Source organism: Zophobas morio, unplaced genomic scaffold, assembly GCF_036711695.1.
Source record: "Zophobas morio isolate AGI-343-1 ecotype UQ-CSIRO unplaced genomic scaffold, CSIRO_AGI_Zmor_V1 ptg000022l, whole genome shotgun sequence".
Classification (NCBI taxonomy): domain Eukaryota; kingdom Metazoa; phylum Arthropoda; class Insecta; order Coleoptera; family Tenebrionidae; genus Zophobas; species Zophobas morio.
The window spans coordinates 1,978,756-2,000,041 of NW_026972127.1; the positions used below are offsets into that span (position 1 = coordinate 1,978,756).

General features: G+C 29.0%; 1 protein-coding gene across 3 annotated transcripts in view; it reads left to right on the forward strand.

Moving 5' to 3' along the window:
* LOC135133798 (calcitonin gene-related peptide type 1 receptor) overlaps nucleotides 1–21,286 on the forward strand; it is a 171,788-nt gene that overhangs the window by 76,389 nt on the left and 74,113 nt on the right. For all 3 annotated transcript variants that reach the window (XM_064062319.1, XM_064062318.1, XM_064062320.1), the window contains exon 2: nucleotides 17,313–17,380. In XM_064062319.1, the coding sequence (XP_063918389.1) occupies nucleotides 17,329–17,380 (52 nt within the window). In that variant the 5' untranslated portion in view covers nucleotides 17,313–17,328. The remainder of the gene's footprint in view (nucleotides 1–17,312; nucleotides 17,381–21,286) is intronic.

The following is a 21,286-nucleotide window of genomic DNA, read 5'->3' on the forward strand; positions in this document are numbered from 1 at the left end:
AAATATTCTTTGAAGTGCATTCTTACCGGTATTTTAACAATGTGGTTTTAGTTTCAAGGACTGAAAAAGAATTAAATATGTTTCCGTTTTTCCAGAGTCCATATATTTTTTGTAGCTCTTGTTTAATTTTCCCGAAATTCGTAGAACCGAATATCGTCGTTGCAGAGTTTTCATTACATCTATTAAAATTAACATTCTGCGAAAAATAATAAATCAATATTTTCTGAAGTCTCTGTGCGCAGATCTATGTTGCAACGGCAAAGAAAATTCAATCCAAATAATCATAATTTTGATTAAGATTTTCAACAATCTTGCTAAAAACGGCCGAAATAACAAACTCCTCTGAAATATTATTGGACTCGCTCTCCAAAAATATTTTGCGACTCCTAGCGGACCGCAGATTTCCCAGAAACATTATTAAAATACCGGCGAAAATGTAAACTCGTTTTCCCTGCGAGACAAACTTAAAACCTTACTCATGTTCCCACATCCCGCATTAAAAATAGCACTTTATCCGCCCGTAACTCAAGACGGACCTCCGTAAAAATCCGCGTAAATCAAGCCCAATCCCCGTAGTTTGTATTCGGGGATTCGGTCAAGAGTCTTCGCCTAAAATACATCAATATTTACCGACGTCATACGTGCCATCGAAAAGCCTCGAAGAAAATGATAAATCGGTTCGCCGCAACTCAGAGCATGCAGGAATCGGATTCTTCACGACTGTGGGAGTACAAAGAGAGCAAATCAAATCAAAAGTACCGAAGAGCAATGAATCATCATTCGCAATTTCAATTCAATCTCGCCGACCCAGTTTTCGGGATGTTTAGCACGTGCGAAGGACCAGCTTTCGCTTATTTGGTTCCAAGGAAACAACAATTCGTTTTAAGGACCCGTTTCTCGTGCTGACGTTTCGGGAGACACGAGTTCGAATGCTGGGGCGATAATATTTAAAATGGGGATTCCTGTCGGGAACAAGGGAAGTTGATGGATGGGAGGGACGAGGGCAGGCTTAGAGTGGTCCACCTGGGACGACAGCAATGACGTAGAAAAAATGTTTTTTATAGCTGATAAAGACAAGTTGGGTTAAGTAATGAGATTACGAATAATGTCTTAAGTCACTTTAGGCGCACGACAAGGTTGCACTTGGGCCTGTTTTTGTTTACACCGTTACGTTGATCGGTGAATAAAATCGGCGTGGGCTAAACTCAACAATTTATTTCTTAAACTCGAATTACACGACTGATTATTACAGCGATTATGTACATGATAATTCCGGCTCTTCTTGACATTCGCTAAACCTATACGTTTCTCTCGATGAGAAAAAAATTCTCGTAAACCGTTCGATTTCTCGAAGTCTTCTAGTTTTGCTTTGCCGTTGCAACATAGATCTGCGCACAGAGTCTTCAGAAAATATTGTTTTATTATTTTTGGTATTATTATTGTTACAATAATTGAAAAATATTACAAAATACAGGGTGTCCTATTTAATAGCCTGACCAAATAAGTCAAAATGTTGTCTACTTTCCTGATAAATATGTCAACGCAAGATGGTTAAAAAATTTTGGAAATATTTCTTCGTTCTCAAAACTGTCAAAGAATCGAAAAATCTAGAAATCAAAATATACCAAAATTGAAAAATCGAAATCTTTAAACTAAAAAAAAAATTGATAAATTGAAAGATTTAAAAAGTGAAATCGAGAAATTGAACAATAAAAAAATTGAAACAATGAAATCTCGATAAATTAAGAAATATAAAAATCGAAAAATTTAGAAACCGAAAAATTGAAAAATATAAAACAATCAAAATATCGAAAAATCGGAACATCACAAAAATTTAAAAACTGAAACAACGAGAAGCATCAAAAGATCGAGAAATTGAGAAATCGAAATAGACCAAAAGCGATAAACTTAAAATTTTTAAAATTAGAAAATTAAAATATGTATCGAAAAATTGAAAAATCGAGCATTCATCAAAAAATGAGGGGATTGAAATGGCTAAAATTTAAAAATCAAAAAGTTGAAAAATCGAATAAAGTGAAAAATCGAGAAATCAAAAATTGAAAACTCGAAAAATCGAAAAATTGCAGAGTCTAAATATTATAAAATACAGAGTGGCCTGTTTAACAGCCTGTAGAAATAAGTTAAAATGTTATCTGCTTTCCTTATAAATGTCAAAGCAAAAAGGTTAAAAAAATTTGAAATTATTCCAAACGTTCGTCTTCAAAACTCACGAAAAATCGAAAAGTTTAGAATTCAAAATAAACCAAAATTTAAAAATCAAAAATTAAAATCGAAAAATCGAGAATTTGAAACAAAAAACGAAAAATAGAAACATTGAAAAATAGAAAAAGTAAAAAATCCAGAAATCGGAACATCAAAAATAGAACTATTAAAAAATTGAAAAACCTAAAATGTAAAAAACAAAAAGCTAAAAAACGGAATGAAGTGAAAAATCGAGAAATCGAAAAATTGAAAACTTGAAAAATCGAAAAACTGCCGAATCCAAATATTATAAAATACAAGGTTAGTCAAAATGTTGTCTACTTTCCTTATAAATATGTCAAAGTAAGACGGTTAAAAAATTATGGAAACATTCCAAACTTTCGTTTTCAAAACTGTCGAAAAATCGAAAATTTTAAAAATAAAAATAGGCCAAAATTGAAAAATCGAAAAGTTAAAATAGAAAAATCGAGAACTTTAAAAGAAAAAAAAGATAAATCGAAAGATTTAAAAATAGAAAAATCGAGAAATTGAACAATCAAAATATCGAATCATCGAAATCTCGATAAATTAAGAAATTGAAAAATTTAGAAATCGAAAAATTGGAAAATCTAAAAATCAAAAATTTTAAGATCGAAAATTGAAAAACCCAAAAATCTAAAACCTACAAGTCAAAAAATCGAAAGATCGAAAAATCAAAACATCCAAAAACTGCAAAATTAAAATATCGAAAAATTGAAAACTGAGAATTTGAAACATCAAAAAAATCGGAAAATTGAAACATTGAAAAATCAAAAAAGTAAAAAAATCTAGAAATAGAAAAATCGGAACAACAAAAAATTTCAAAACTGAAACAGCGACAAAGATCAAAAGATCGAGGAATTGAGAAATCTACAAGTGGGAAATTCGAAAAATCGAAAATTTGAGAAATCGAAATAGGTCAAAGTTGAAAAATTTATTGTTTTAAAAATTGAAAAATTAAAATATGTATCGAAAATTGAAAAATCGAGAAATCGGAACATCATGAAGTCGAAAAATTAAAAAATTGAAAAACCTAAAATCTAAGGATCAAAAAGTTGAAAAATCGAGAAATCGAAAAACTGAAAATATTTCTTCGTTCTCAAAACTGTCGAAGAATCGAAAAATCTAGAAATCAAAATAGGCCAAAATTGAAAAATCCAAAAGTTAAAATTGAAAAATCTAAAAATCGAAAAATTTAGAAACCGAAACATTTAAAAACTGAAAGACCTAAAACCGAGAAGACGAAAAATCGAAGATCGAGAAATCGAAACATTTAAAAACTGAAAAATCTAAAATCTAAGAATTGAAAAAAAGAAAAATCCGAACATCAAAAAATTTAAGTACTGCAACAGCCAGAAACATCAAAATCGAGAAATTGAAAAATTTAAAAGTGGAAAATTCGAAAAATTGAGAAATCGAAATCGGTCAAAGTTGAAAAATTTAATGATTTAAAAATTGAAAAATTAAAATTTGTATCGAAAATTGAAAAATCGAGGAATCGAAACATCAAGAAATCGAAAAATTAAAAAATTGAAAAACCTAAAATTAAGAATCAAAAAGTTGAAAAATCGAGAAATCGAAAAACTGAAAACCCGAAAAATCGAAAAACTGCAGAATGTAAATATTTAAAATACAGGGTGTCCTATTTAAAAGTCTGTAGAAATAAGTCAAAATGGGGTCTACTTTTCTTATAAAAATGTCAAAGCAAGGTGGTTAAACAATTTTTGGAATATTCCAAACCTTCGTTTTCAAAACTGTCGAAAAATGGAAAAATTTAGAAATCAAAATATGTAGATCAAAATTGAAAAATCGATGACTTTAAAATAAAAAAAAAAAAACGATAAATCGGAAGATTTAAAAAGAGAAAAATTGAAACATTGAAAAATCGAAAAATCGAAAAATTAGAACATTAAAACATCGAGAAATTGAGAAATCTAAAAATGGAGAATTCGAAAAATCGAAAATTTGAGAAATCGAAATAGACCAAAGTCGAAAAAGCGGGAAATCCAAAAATAAAAAATTTTAAAAATTGGAAAATTAAAATATGGATCGAAAAATTGAAAAATCGAGAAATCGAAACAACAAAATTTAAAAAATTGAAAAACCTAAAATTTAAAAATTGAAAAATTAAAATATCGAAAAATTGAGAATCTGAAACATCAAAAAATCGAAAAATTCAGACATTGAAAAATCGAAAAACTAAACAATCGAGAAATACAAACATTGAAAAATTTAAAAGTCAAACAATCGAAAAACCGATAAAAAATTAGAAAACTGAAACAGCGAGAAACATCAAAAGATCGAGAAATTGATAAATCCAAAAGTGAAGAATTTGAAAAATCGGAAAAGTGAGAAATCGAAATAGACCAAAATTGAAAAATTGAATGTTTCAAAAATTTAAAAATTAAAATAAGTATCGAAAAATTGAAAAATAGAGAAATTGAAAACTTTAAAACCAAAAAATTAAAAATCATACAAGTGAAAAATTGAAAAATGGAATAAAATAACTCGAAAAACGGAAAACTCGAAAAACGAGAAATTGCAAAATCCAAGTATTATAAAACACAGGGTGTCTTAATTAACAGCCTGTAGAAATATGTCAAAATATGTCAAAGCAAGATGGATAAAAAATTTTGGAAACATTCCAAATCTTCGTTTTCACAACTATCGAAAAATCAAAAAGTTTAGAAATCAAAATAGACCAAAATTGAAAAATAGAAACTTTTAAAATAAAAAAAAAGATAAATCGAAAGTTTTAAAAATAGAAAAACAGAAAAATTGAACAATCAAACAATCGAAACATCGAAATCTCGATAAATTGAGAAAATGAAAAAACGAAAAACTGAAAAATCGAAAAAATTAGAATCCGAAAAATTGAAAAATCTAAAAATCAAAAAATGGAAAAACGGAAAGATCTAAAAAACAAGTCGAAAAATCGAAAGATCGAAAAATTGACAAATCTAAAAGTGGAAAATTCGAAAAATCGAAAAATTGAGAAATCGAAATAGGCCAAAGTTGAAACATTTAATGTTTTAAAAACTGAAAAATTAAAATATGTATCGAAAATTGAAAAATCGGGAAATCGGGATATCAAGAAGTCGAAAAATTAAAAAATTGAAAAACCTAAAACTTAAGAATGAAAAAGTTGAAAAATCGAGAAATCGAAAAACTGAAAATATTTCTTCGTTCTCAAAACTGTCGAAGAATCGAAATATCTAGAAATCAAAATATACCAAAATTAAAAAATCGGAAAGTTAAAATTGAAAAATCTAAAACTTTAAAATAAAAATATCAGTATATCGAAAGATTTAAAAAGTGAAAAATCGAGAAATTAAACAGTCAAAAAATCGAAAAATTTAGAAACCGAAACATTTAAAAACCGAAAGACCTAAAACCGAGAAGACGAAAAATCGAAGATCGAGAAATCGAAACATTTAAAAACTGAAAAATCTAAAATCTAAGAATTGAAAACTCGAAAAATCGGAACATCAAAAAATTTAAATACTGAAACAGCCAGAAACATCAAAATCGAAAAATTAAAAAATCTAAAAGTGGAAAATTCGAAAAATTGAGAAATCGAAATAGGTCAAAGTTGAAAAATTTAATGTTTTAAAAATTTGTATCGAAAATTGAAAAATCGAGAAATCGAAACATCAAGAAATCTAAAAATTAAAAAATTGAAAATCCTAAAATTAAGAATCAAAAAGTTGAAAAATCGAGAAATCGAAAAACTGAAAACTCGAAAAATCGAAAAACTGCAGAATCTAAATATTTAAAATACAGGGTGTCCTATTTAAAAGTCTGTAGAAATAAGTCAAAATAGTGTCTACTTTTCTTATAAAAATGTCAAAGCAAGGTGGTTAAACAATTTTTGGAATATTCCAACCCTTCGTTTTCAAAACTGTCGAAAAATTTAGAAATCAAAATAGATCAAAATTGAAAAATCGATGACTTTAAAATTAAAAAAAAACGATAAATCGGAAGATTTAAAAAGAGAAAAATTGAAACATTGAAAAATCGAAAAATCGAAAAATTGGAACATTAAAACATTTAAAAACTTAAATAGCGAGAAACACTCCAGAAATTGAGAAATCTAAAAGTGGAGAATTCGAAAAATTGAAAAATTGAGAAATCGAAATAGACCAAAGTCGAAAAAGCGGGAAATCGAAAAATAAGAAATTTAAAAAAATGGAAAATTAAAATATGGATCGAAAAATTGTAAAATCGAGAAATCGAAACACCAAAATTTAAAAAATTGAAAAACCTAAAATTTAAAAATTGAAAAATTAAAATATCGAAAAATTGAAAAATCGAGAATCTGAAACATCAAAAAATCGAAAAATTGAAACATTGAAAAATCGAAAAATACAAACATTGAAAAATTTAAAAGTCAAACAATCGAAAAACCGATAAAAAATTTGAAAACTGAAACAGCGAAATACATTAAAAGATCGAGAAATTGATAAATCCAAAAGTGGAGAATTTGAAAAATCGAAAAATTGAGAAATCGAAATAGACCAAAATTGTAAAATTGAATGTTTCAAAAATTTAAAAATTAAAATAAGTATTCTATCAAAAAATTGAAAAATAGAGAAATTGAAAACTTTAACAACCAAAAAATTAAAAATCATAAAATTGAAAAATGGAATAAAATAACTCGAAAAACCGAAAACTCGAAAATCCAAGTATTATAAAATACAGGGTGTCTTAATTAACAGCCTGTAGAAATAAGTCAAAATATGTCAAAGCAATTGAGAAAATGCAAAAACGAAAAACTGAAAAATCGAAAAAATTAGGGTCCGAAATATTGAAAAATCTAAAAATCAAAAAATGGAAAAACGGAAAGATCTAAAACCGACCAAGTCGAAAAATCGAAAGATCGATAAATCGAAACATCCAAAAACTGAAAAATTTTAAAATTGAAAAATTAAAATATCGAAAAATTGAAAAGTCGAAAATTTGAAACATCAAAAAATCGAAAAATTGAAACATAGAAATATCGAAAAAGTAAAAAATTCCAGAAATAGGAACATCAAAAAATTCAAAAACTGAAACAATGAGGAACATCAAAAGATCGAAAAATTGAAAAATCTAAAATAAGAAAATTTGAAAAATCGAAAAACTGAGAAATGGAAGTAGGTCAAATTTGAAAAATCTAATATTTTAAAAATTAAAAAATCGAGAAATCGAAAAATTTTAAACTCGAAAAAACTGCAGAATCCAAATATTGTCAAATACAAGAACACCCTATATATTTTTATATATTTTTATATATTTTATCTTCTTAGACTTTACAACCACAATTTATTTTTGAAGTTCCACAGGGAGGTTGTGACTTGATTCCAAATTTTTTGATTTTTTTTTCGCAATTAGGGAGTTCACAAAAAGTCCGGAATAAACACGGAAAATAAACTACATATATTGAAAAAGCCTAAGAAAAGGGTAATCAAAATATGTGAAAATATATATGGTGTTTCATTAAAAAAAAACTATGGAACCCAACGAACCGTACAGTAGCAAATATTATTTATGATATTACTTCATGTTCATGTCCGAAACTACTGGACGCACTATTGTTGTTAAATATTTTATCTATGTTAGAAATATCATCTAGATGGTAAAACGCTAACAAAATTTTTGATGGGAGATACATTGCAAATTTTACAAAATAACATTCTTCGGTACATGTGGTTTATGAATCCGTCTTGACTTTTTAAATTTCTGCACCTAAATAATTCTATACCATTTATTTTTTACTATTCTTCAATGCTGTCCTTTTTCGTTATTTAGTCAGAATGACTGATGTATACGGAGAAAAGCGTCGGTTTTAAGATGCCACCTTGTCTCATACCGGTATTTGCACTGAATAAAATATGAACCAATTAAAAATCCGTGTGTTTACTTTCGTTCCCGATTCTAAAAGTTGCATTTGTTTAAATGGAAACCTAAAATATATTTCTTTCCCTTAAAATTACAAAGGAAGATTTGATGCACCATATCAAAGCTAAATTTCATTTGCGATATTGTGGAACAGCACGAATAGAAAATTGAATATAAAGTATACCTATCTCTGTAATGCAGACTTCGAGGTTTAACACGAGTTTTACAATTGAGTTTTGCCTCAGACGTACATCAACTAGAAGCCTGTGCTTTGATAACAATGACTGATTAATGTGGGGGAGAAACCTTGAACTCGTTTCAGCTCTTAAAGAGTCGCCAGAAATCATCCACCGCTAAAACTTAATCTATAACTCTCTCGACTTCGCCTCTTACTCACCAACACCGAATATTTTCCGAGTTAGCTTAGCTCGATTGTGTTTAATTTTAGTTTTCGCGATCCTTCAAGTACATTTATATTAGTCGCCTTATCTCACTGACGTCGGCTTTATCCATTCGCATTTCGGAAATTAATATTTGGTTAATTTGATGTGTGGTCGTTACAAGCTAACACTCCTTTAAAATAAACATCCTGTCGAAGTTAATGATCCGTCCGAGTCGATTTTATCTCATTGGAGATTCCTTTCTTTTGAACTTTTACTAGTGTTTAGGTGTGATTATTTTTTAAAGTAGTGTTTCGGGTAAATCTTTCAGCGTTTCATGAGCTTGCAGCGGATACTCGGAGGATGTTTAATAGTTTGACAAAAATTCAGCCAATAAAACTGACGCAATGTTTGTTGTTCATTATCTTTAATTATGTTGGTAATTGTTAGATTGGGTTTGATTATTGCGTAAATACAGACTACGTGTTATAATAATTTTGTGTCTACTGTTCTTTCATTTTTCCAGTCAGAATCAAGTGTCTAAAAATAGATTTCAGCGTCGCGACGCTGCATAAATGGTTTCACCCTTCGCAGGATTCACTTATCGGACAAATTTTACGACAATGTTTAGTTAAATAGATTAGCGATAAAACACAACCGTTTCACGAAAATAAAGCGAACTTTCATTGAAAAATATGTACACAGTAAAAATTGTGAAAACCGATAGTCGTTTCACAGTTTAGTATTTTCCGATAACACCTGATGTTTTCGCCATTGTCGAGTTCCATTTGCGTCCGAGCACAAAAATAGGATCATACGCATTATTATGAGATTTTAACGCGTATTTATATCAATATTTGACTGCTGTAAAATTATCTCGACGCTGCAGCTTTACGAAACTTATTTTTAATCGGTTTCTTACGATTCGCTGCCCACTGGAAGAGTAATACGGGACGTTATCGAGACGGAACTTCCCCCGCATCCGAAGCACAACCATTACTGTCCTACTAAATTTCCTCAGCAACTTTTTTTAGAACAATCGGTTAAAAGGTTAAAACGGGTGAAAATCGTCTGCAGTTGCAAATTGGCAGAATTGAACTAATTGCGTTACAAATTTGGTTTAGTGACGACACATCTGTTCCCGAGTCTTTTTAATCCGATTTTCTCGACTTCGGGTTGCTTTCAAAGACAAGGTTCATCAATGTCTCGAGTCCATAACACAACAATCCTTTTGTTTGCTCGACAGGCTTCAAATTTTTATGCGTGTTTACGCTTTAATAAATATTTATTCGTTCGGCCCGGAATAGCTTTATGCGTTTTGAGTGTTAAGGATGGGTTTCGTCCATTAAGGACTTAGTCCGGGGCTTAAAGTTCGAATACTGTGGTTGGTATTTCGGTGGAGGCAAATTTGCCCATTTTTATGAAATTTGGGAGTTTATTTTGAGTATGAATTAGTTATGATTCACGGGTAAAGAAAACATGTTTTAATTAAGAAAATATTTACATTTGCGGTTCATCGGGTAGACGTAGAAAGACAAACCGTCAAGTTCGTATTTTTGATCTACGGGAAAAATATAAACTTTAAACAAATTCGCGTGTGTAAACACTCTTAAAGTGCTGATGGTTCCGTTAACGTGTGTTTTAAAATAATTTTGAGCGCGTGTCAAACTCGATAATAAAATTCTGATGCTTCTACAGTGCGAAAAAATAGGTCTTCCGTTTTCGTCCGTCTGTCAGTCACCGATTGTTGTCAAATTTTATTGATGACCAACAATGTGATGACGTCACCTGAAAATTGTATATAGGAAATGTGTTTCATATTTTATTAAATAACATACTCCTATACGTGTAGTTTATGAATCCGTGTTGAGTTTTTACCCGACCTACCCAGAAATGCGGACAAACGAAAAACTGAAAATTCGAAATATCAAAAAATCGAACCATCCAAACGCATCAGAATACTGAGAAATTGAAAAATTTTTAAAATCGAAAACTGAAAAATTCCAAAAATTAAAATGTTGATAAATTCGAAAACTTGAAAATTCGTGAAATCTAAAAACCGAAAAGTCTAAAGATTTTAAAGAATTTCAAAAAGTCGAAAAGTCGAGAAATCGGGAAACTAAAAAGTTGGCACATCGGAATATCGAGAAGAAAGACTGAAAAATCAATTTAAAATTTCGAAAAATTGAAAACTACAAATATTGATAGACAAAAATCGAAAAATCGAGACGAAAATCCAAAATTTAATAAATCGCAAAAATTGAAAATTTCCAAAACAGAAATGACGAAAAATTGCGAAACCGAAAAATTGAAAAATGGAAGCACTGAAAAATCGGAAAACCAAAAAATCGAAAAATCGAAACATCGAAATATTCAAAAAATGAATCATTGAAAAATGGAAGAAAAAGTGAAGAACCGAAAAACTGAAACATCGAAACATTGTAAAATCAAAAAAACTAAGATTTAGAACTGTCAAAAATTGAAAAATTGATGAGTCGAAAAATTGAAAAATCGTACAATATTGGAAAATTGAGAAATCGGAAAATCAAAAGTCGAAAAACCGAGTAATCAAAAAGTCGAGAAGTAAAAAATGAAAAAAATGAGAAATTAAAATGGATTAAAATGGAAAAATTCAAAATAAAAAAAAAACTTAACTCGAAGGATTTATAAAGTGAAAAATCGTCAAATTGAACAATAAAAAAATCGAAACATCGGAATCTCGATAAATTGAAAAATCGAAATTTAGGAACTGAAAAATGAAAAATCAAAAAATCAAAAAAGTTAAAAATGGTAAAATTGAAAAACCGAAGGAACTAAAACCGAGCAGTCGACAGATCGAGAAATCGTAACATCCAAAAACTAAAAAACCTAAAATTTAAAAAACAAAATGTCGAAAATTTGTAAAATCAAGAAATCGAAACATCGAAAACTTCAAAAACGGAAACATCAAAAGATTTAGAAATTAAGAAATCTAAAAGTCAAGAGGTCGAAAAGTCGAAAAATCGAAAAGTCAAAATCCAGAAGTCGAGAAATCAGAAAATCTAAGATTTAAAATTTTGAATACTTGAAAAATCGAGGATTCAAAAACCGAAAAACTGAAAAATCGAGAAAACTAAATCTAAATTTAAAAAACGACCAAAGGTGTTAAATTCCAAAACTGAAATGAAGAAAAATTGAGAAATCAAAAACTTAGAAAACCAAGAAATCGAAAAATTAAATATTGAGAAATCAAAAAGTGGTAAAGTCGAAGTCGGGTAACCGAGAAGTGGGAAAATTAAAAAATTGATTAATCCCGAAATTAAGAAAACAAAAAATCTTGAAACTTGAAAATTTTGAAAAGTTGAAATTAAAAAAAAACAAAAATTGAAAAATCGTAAAACTGAAACGTCGGAAAAATGAAAAATTCGAAAATTTCGAGAATTTGAAGTGCCGAGAAATTGGAGAATTGAAAAATTGGGAAATCGAAAGTTGGAAAAACGAGAAATCGAAAAGCCGACAAACCTAAAATACAAAAAAATTCAACAATTCCCAAAATTTAAATGTTGAAAAATTGAGTTACCGAAATTTTGAAAAAATGAGAATCTAAAACTGTAAAGGTAGAAAAAGTTTAAAAATCGCAAACTCGAGATATCAGGAAACCGGAACACCAAAAATTTGTAAAGTCGGAAAACTGAAAAATCGAAAAATCTGAAATTTAAAAAATTCTAAAATTAAATACAATAACGAAAAATGAAAAAGCGAGAAATCTCCAAAAATCGAAAAACTGAAAAATTGTACAATCAAAAAATCAGAACGTCGAAATCTGTGAAATGGAAAAAATTTAAAATTCGAAAAATTGAAAAACCGAAAGATCTAAAAGCGAGAGCTCCAAAAATATAAAAACTCTGAAACATCGAGAAATTGGAACATAAAAACATCGAGAAATTGAGAAATCTAAAAGTCAAGAACTCGAAAAATCGAAAAATTGAGAAATCGAAATAGGCTAAAATCGAAAAATCAACAATCAAAAATTGAAAAAACCAGAAATCGAGAAATCGGAAAATCAAAATTTTATAAAATTGGAAACTTAAAATATCGAAAAATCGAGATAATGAGAAAAAGAAAATCCAAAATTAAAAAATTATAAAATTTGATAAATCGAAAAACTGGAAAAATTTGGAAATCGAAAAACAGAAAAACTGTAACATCGAAAAATCGAAACATCGAAAAATTCAAAAACTGAAAGATTGAAAAATGAAAGAAAAAGTGAAGAAGCGAAAAACTGAAAAATTCCAAAACTGAAATATCGAAACATTGAAAAATCGAGAAATCAAGAAGTCATAGAATCGAAGTCGAAAAATCGAAAATATAAAAAACCGAAAAATCAAAAACTTGAAAAATTGAGAAATTCGAAAATCGAAAAATTGAACAATTGTGAGATTGAAAAATCAAAAAACTGGAAATTTAGAACTGTCAAAAATTGAAAAATTGATGAGTCGAAAAATTGAAAAATCATACAACATTGGAAGATTAAAAGTCGAAAAACCAAGTAATCGAAAAGTCGAAAAATCAAAAAACTGAGGAATCGAAGTGGACCAAAATCGAAAAATCGAAAAGTTAAAATTGAAAAATTAATAAATTTAAAACAAAAAAAGTCGTTAAATCGAAGGTTTGAAGAAATAAAAAATCGTGAAATTAAACAATAAAACTGAAGAATTGCAAAATTTAGGAACCGAAAAACTGAAAAATCGAAAATTCAAAAATGTTAAAAATCGTAAAAGTGAAAAACCGAAAAATCTAAAACCCAGAAGTCGAAAAATCGAAGCATCCAGAAACTAAAAAATCTAAAATTAAAAATTGAAAAATCAAAATATCAAAAAACTGTAAAATCAAGAAATCGAAACATCAAAAACTCAAAAAATTCAAAAACTGTAAAATCAAGAAATCGAAACATCAAAAACTCAAAAAATTCAAAAACTAAGATTTAAATTCGAAAAGCTGTGAAACCGAAAAATCGAGGAATCGGGAAATCAAAAAATTGAAACATCGGAACATCGAGAAAGACTGAAAAATCAATTTACAATTTCGAAAAATTGAAGAATGAAATATTGATGGACAAAACCGAAAAGTCTAGAAGACGGAAATCCAAAATTTAATAAATCGCAAAAATTGAAAATTTTCAAAACAGAAATGATGAAAAATTTTAAAATTCGAAAACTGAAACATTGAAAAATGTAAGAAAAAGTGAAGAACCAAAAAACTGAAAAATCCCAAAACTGAACCATCGAAACACTAAAAATCGAGAAACCAAAAAACCGTAGACTCGAAGTCGAATTATCGAAAATGTAAAAAATCAAAAAATCAAGAATCTGAAAAATTAAAAAATTCAAAAATCGAAAAATTGAACAACTGAGAAATTAAAAAATCAAAAAAATTAAAATTGATAAATTGAAAAATCAAAAGTCGGAAAACCGAGTAATCAAAAAGTCGAGAAGTCAAAAAATCAAAAAATTGACGAATCGAAATAAACAAAAATCGAAAAATCCAAAATGTTAAATATCGTAAAAATGAAAAACCAAAAAATCTAAAACTGAGAAGTCGAAAACTCGAAAGATCAAGAAATCGAAACATCCAAAAACGTAAAAATCTAAAATTTAAAAATTGATAAATTAAAATGTCGAAAAATGGTAAAATCAACATATGGAAACATCAAAAAATCGAAAAATAGAAAAACTGAGAAATCGAGAAAACGAAAATCCAAAGGTGATAAATTCTAAAACTGAAATGAAGAAAAATTTAGAAAGCGAAAAATTGAAAAATCGGAACATCGAAAAATTGGGAAACCAAGAAATCGAAAAATTAAAAATTGAGAAATCAAAAAGTCGTAAAGTCGCAGTCGAAAAACCGAAAATGTAAAAAATCGAAAATTCAAAAACCTGAAAAATCGAAAAATTCATAAAATGAAACATTGAACAATTGAGAAACTGAAAAATCGAATTACTGAAAAGTTGAAAAATCGAGAAGTGGAAAACTTAAAAAATCGATTTATCGAGAAATTAAGAAATGAAAAATGTAAAATTTAGAGATGTCAAAAATTAAAGAAACAAAAATTGAAAAATCGTAAAACTGAAACATCAGAAAAATGAAAAATTCGAAAATTTCGAGAACTTGAAAAACCGAGAAATTGGAGAATTGAAAAATTGGGAAATCGAGAAATCAAAGAACCGAAAAATCGAAAATACCAAAAAATTCAAATTGTCCCAAAATTGAAATGTTGTAAACTTGAGAAACCGTAAACTTGAAAAATCGAGAAATCTAAAAATTGAATGATAAAAAAATTTTTAAAATCGCAAAATCAGGATATCAAGAAACCGAAACACCAAAAATTTAATTTGTAAAATCGGAAAATTGAAAAATAGACAAACTGAAAAATCGAAAAATCTGAAATTTAAAAAGTTGCAAAATTAAATATCGAAAAGGGAAAAATCGAGAAATCTCCAGAAGTCGAAAAATCGAGATATCGTACAATAAAAAATCAGAACATAGAAATCTGAGAAATGGAAAAAAAATTGAAATCAAAAAGTCAAAAATTTTAAAACTCCATAAATTGAAAAACCCAAAAATCTAAAACCGAGAACACGAAAACTCGACAGATCGAGAAACCGAAACTTTGAAAACTTCTAAAACTGAAACATCGAGAAATTGAATCATCAAAAGATCGAGAAATTAAGAAATCTAAAAGTCAAGAAGTCGAAAAATCGAAAAATTGAGAAATCGGAAAATCAAAAATTTTAAAAATTGAAACATTAAAATATCGATAAATCGAAAAACCGAGATAGCGAGAAGAAGAAAATCCAAAATTAAAAAATTGTAAAAGTTAATAAATTCAAAAACTGAGGAAAAATTTGGAAATCGAAAAACTGAAAAACCGTAACATCGAAAAATCGGGACCAAGAAATCGAAAAATCGAAACATCGAAAATTCTTACATTGAAAAATGGAAGAAAAAGTGAAGAACCGGAAAATTGAAAAATCCCATAACTGAAACATCGAAAAATCAAAAATTTAAAAAATCGAAGAATTGAGGAATTGAGAAACTGAAAAACCGAAACATTGAAAATTCGAAAAATCGAGAAGTGGGAAAAATAGAAAATCGATTAGTGGAGAATTTAAGAAATCAAAAATTAAAAATTTTGAAACGTCAAAAATTTTAAAGTCTAATAATTGAAGGGTCGAAAAATTGAAAAATCGTAAAACTGAAACATCGAAAAAATAAAAAATTCAAAAGTTTCGTAAGTTTGAAGAACCGAAAAATTAAAGAATTGAAAAACTGGGAAAAAGAAAAACCGAAAAATCGAAAATACCAAAAAATTTAATAATTTCAAAATTGAATTGTTGCAAAATTGAGGAACTGGAAACTTGGAAAATTCAGTGATAGAAAAATCAAAAAATCGAGATATCAACAAACCGAAACATTAAAAAATCGTAAAATTGAAAAATTGAAAAAAGAAATATCAAGGAACTGACAAATCGAAAAATCGGAAATTTAAAAAATTGTAAAATTAAATATCGAAAAACTGAAATCTCAAAAAAGTGAAAAATTGAAAAATTGTAAAATCTAAGATTAAAAAATCGAAAAATTGAAAGATCGAAAGGTCGAAAAAACGAAAAACCGAGAAATCGAGAAAACGATTTTAAACTTTAAAAAAGCGCAAAAATTGAAACACTGGTAAAATGAATAATCGAAAAACTGGAAAAAAAACTAAAATGGCAAATAATTGGGAAATCGAAATTTTGTAATAATCGAAACATCGAAAAATCAAAAAAACAAAAAATTAAAAAATTGAATCATAGAAAAATGGAAAAATTAACAACCGAAAAATTTAAAAATTAAAAGTCAAAAATCGCAAGAAATCGAAATTTTAAAAAATCGAAACATCCAGTAATGAGAAAATCGAAAAATGGGAAAGCCGTAAAGTCAAAAATCAAAAAACCGAAAATTCGAAAAATTGATGAATCGAAACAGGCCAAAATCGAAAAGTTAAAAATTGAACAATCAAAAGAGAAACATCGAAATCTTGATAAACTCAGAAATGGAAAAATTGAAAAATCGAAGAATTGAAAAATCCGAAAAATGGAAAAATCAAAAAATTAAACAATGGAAAATTTTAAAAATCTAAAAATTCAAAAATCAAAAAACTGAAAAATCTAAAATGCAAAGTTGGAAAAATGAAAAAATAGAAAATGTTATAACATTTCGAAAAAACATTAATTGGAGTGTTCTTCAGGGGCGAGGAATTCTGTCTAAGTAACCTTGTATTCGGCGAAGTTTATGCTTGGTGCATCCATAGTTCATACCATACGTGTCTGAAGTCTAGTTTTCAGGATAATGCCAGCTTTCGCCTAATCCTGATACGTTTCGGGAAAATCGCGAAATGCACGTATGCAAAGTGGCCATAATTCACGTCGGACTAACATCACCAACACCTAAATTTTTCGCAACGAACTGCCTTTTTACACTCGATTTTAAGCTATTTTTGGCCTGTAACATAATCCTGCACACGTAAAAACCTTTATTTTAGCTGGGCCGTAAATAAACAGCGCGGATTAAATTAAAAGCTTAAATGACGTCGGTGGAGGAGATTGGATGACAGGGGAGCGAAATCTGACGAGGCCTTGATCATGACCAATTTGCATTAATTATTATTTGCAGGGGGTATTGACTTATTGATTTAATTTAGTCTTTATTAAATATTTGAGGGACGGTTTATTAATTTTGATGCTCGTATTTTGAGCCAAATCTGTATATTTACTAGAATTCGTTCTGTTGCAGGACTTTTCGGCCAACAATGGACACAACAAATGGAGCTAATTGCAGTAATGGAAACTATACGAAACCTGGTGAGCAATGTTTACTCAGCTAATGGTGTTTATAAGACACTTTCAGCGCGGAAATTTGAAACCGAATTCTTGCCGAGTATCAAATTAAAAATCAATATTATAAAAAAAAATCATTTAATTTAATCCGGGTCTCGCTCTTGACACAAAAATAATAATAAGGAAAAGCCTGGCTTTTGTGTGGACAGAACGAGTCTTTTTTTTCCTGCTGAAAGGTAGCAATTTTCGCCGTGAAGCGATCTCTAATTAAAAGAGCCTTTGGAAAGTTTTGTGTACACATTTAATTATCCATTCAGGTCAAGCTTTCATTTAACACTGACTTAATATAAACCAGAGGCGTCGCCAGAGACGCGCAACGGAACAGGGAGAGAGCAGATTTAAATTAATTTTTGCCAAATTAAAACAACGTCGTCGGATTTACGTCCCAAAATTTCTGATATTTGAGAATTGGGTATTGAAAGGTATTGAAAGTTTAATCATATGGTGCTTAAAAATAGACGGTTGTAACGTACATTAACAAACCGAATTTATTATTCAAAAGCATGTGTTTTTCACTGTTTATAAAAGCTGGAGGCATCAAATCCAGGGAAACAAAGAACAATAACCTTCACAAAAGCTGGTAAAAAAAGCTAATAATAAAACTGTAAAAGGTGAAAATACATTTTGTGGTATTAAAAAACAGCGCCATTTTATAAATATCTCCATTTAATCAATACCAGACAAATACAAATATTACTGGATGAATTTTAAATACGGCGAAATTTTTGGAAGTATACGTCCTCGACACGGGATTTTACCTGCCACTGATACAGTGTCATTGAACATCTGAGCACTCAGTATCACAGTAACTAATTAGTTATTTAAACCAAAAACTAGATAACTTAATGATGTTAGAACAGCTGTCAGCTGTCAGATTTAGTATTTGCTAATCTTAGCTGTGGTGTCACAACATCGGATTATCCTCTTGTTGAGCGAGATAACTTTTATCCTGTACTTGATATGGATTTGAGTACCCTATTCAAACGTACCAAGTGCTCAAGGGTCGACTTTACGTCCTTGGTGTTTTTCTTTTTGATTAAAGATTTACCGAAAGTACGAAAATGTGAAAAAAAAGACTGCCAAAAACATCAAAAATCGCTAATCAACTTTAGAATTTTTGTTATGAACTGTTTAACACAACTTCGGGAAAACTGTATGAATAACAATTATAAAAAAAATTGTGTTTTAACACAATAATATGTCTATCAGACAAAATCATCTAAAATAGATACGGCAGCTGATTTTTAAATACTGGATTCCCAAGTCAAACTTTTAAAATATTTTAACTTTCGTCACATTTCATTTTGGAGATTCGGGAACAACTATAGGAATTTTCGAAGGAATGAAGCCATAAAAAACTTTTGGGGATCGAAATCAACAAGACCAGATTTTTGAGAAATTTTCGGAAATCTTCGGAAAACGATTAAAAATTTCATATTTCGTACCTATTGAAAAAAATGAGTTTTTGGGGAAATAGCTCAAATATCTATGAAAAATACTGGAACAATATTTAGATCAGTTTAATCCAAAACAATACCGGACCAAGACTGCAAATGAACATCGAAAATTCCGGAGCAATCGTAGGACTTTGGTTATGAACTGTTTAACACAACTTAGGGAAAACTGTATGGATAAAATTATGAAAAGAAACCGTGTTTTCGCAGAAAATGATACGTCTATTAGGCAAAATCGTCTAAACTATATACGGAAGCAGGTTCTCAAAATACTAGATTCTAAAGACAAAATTATAAAATATTACAAATTTCGTCATATTTCGTTTTGGAGATTCGGGAACAACTGAAGGAATTTTCGAAAGAATGAAGCCATAAAAAACTTTTGGGGATCGAAATCAACAAAACCAGTTTTTTGAAAAGTTTTCGAAAATCTTCGGAAAACGATTAAAAATTTCATATTTCGTACCTATTGAAAAAATGAGTTTTTGGAGAAGTAGCTCAAATATCTACGAAAAATATTGGGACAAGTATTTAGATCAGTTTAATCCAAAACAATACCGCACCAAGACTGCAAATGAACATCGAAAATTCCGGAGCAATCGTAGGATTTTGGTTATGAACTGTTTAACACAACTTAGGGAAAACTGTATGGATAAAATTATGAAAATAAATCGTGTTTTCGCAGAAAATGATTTGTCTATTAGGCAAAATCGTCTAAACTATATACGGAAGCAGGTTCTCAAAATACTAGATTCTAAAGACAAAATTATAAAATATTACAAATTTCGTCATATTTCGTTTTGGAGATTCGGGAACAACTGAAGGAATTTTCGAAGGAATGAAGCCATAAAAAACTTTTGGGTATCGAAATCAACAAAACAAGCTTTTTGAAAAATTTTCGAAAATCTTCGGAAATCGATTAAAAATTTCATATTTCGTACCTAAAAATATACAAAAAATACTACTCCCAAAATTTCTGATATTTGAGAATTGGGTATTGAAAGGTATTGAAAGTTTAATCATATGGTGCTTAAAAATAGACGGTTGTAACGTACATTAACAAACCGAATTTATTATTCAAAAGCATGTGTTTTTCACTGTTTATAAAAGCTGGAGGCATCAAATCCAGGGAAACAAAGAACAATAACCTTCACAAAAGCTGGTAAAAAAAGCTAATAATAAAACTGTAAAAGGTGAAAATACATTTTGTGGTATTAAAAAACAGCGCCATTTTATAAATATCTCCATTTAATCAATACCAGACAAATACAAATATTACTGGATGAATTTTAAATACGGCGAAATTTTTGGAAGTATACGTCCTCGACACGGGATTTTACCTGCCACTGATACAGTGTCATTGAACATCTGAGCACTCAGTATCACAGTAACTAATTAGTTATTTAAACCAAAAACTAGATAACTTAATGATGTTAGAACAGCTGTCAGCTGTCAGATTTAGTATTTGCTAATCTTAGCTGTGGTGTCACAACATCGGATTATCCTCTTGTTGAGCGAGATAACTTTTATCCTGTACTTGATATGGATTTGAGTACCCTATTCAAACGTACCAAGTGCTCAAGGGTCGACTTTACGTCCTTGGTGTTTTTCTTTTTGATTAAAGATTTACCGAAAGTACGAAAATGTGAAAAAAAAGACTGCCAAAAACATCAAAAATCGCTAATCAACTTTAGAATTTTTGTTATGAACTGTTTAACACAACTTCGGGAAAACTGTATGAATAACAATTATAAAAAAAATTGTGTTTTAACACAATAATATGTCTATCAGACAAAATCATCTAAAATAGATACGGCAGCTGATTTTTAAATACTGGATTCCCAAGTCAAACTTTTAAAATATTTTAACTTTCGTCACATTTCATTTTGGAGATTCGGGAACAACTATAGGAATTTTCGAAGGAATGAAGCCATAAAAAACTTTTGGGGATCGAAATCAACAAGACCAGATTTTTGAGAAATTTTCGGAAATCTTCGGAAAACGATTAAAAATTTCATATTTCGTACCTATTGAAAAAAATGAGTTTTTGGGGAAATAGCTCAAATATCTATGAAAAATACTGGAACAATATTTAGATCAGTTTAATCCAAAACAATACCGGACCAAGACTGCAAATGAACATCGAAAATTCCGGAGCAATCGTAGGACTTTGGTTATGAACTGTTTAACACAACTTAGGGAAAACTGTATGGATAAAATTATGAAAAGAAACCGTGTTTTCGCAGAAAATGATACGTCTATTAGGCAAAATCGTCTAAACTATATACGGAAGCAGGTTCTCAAAATACTAGATTCTAAAGACAAAATTATAAAATATTACAAATTTCGTCATATTTCGTTTTGGAGATTCGGGAACAACTGAAGGAATTTTCGAAAGAATGAAGCCATAAAAAAC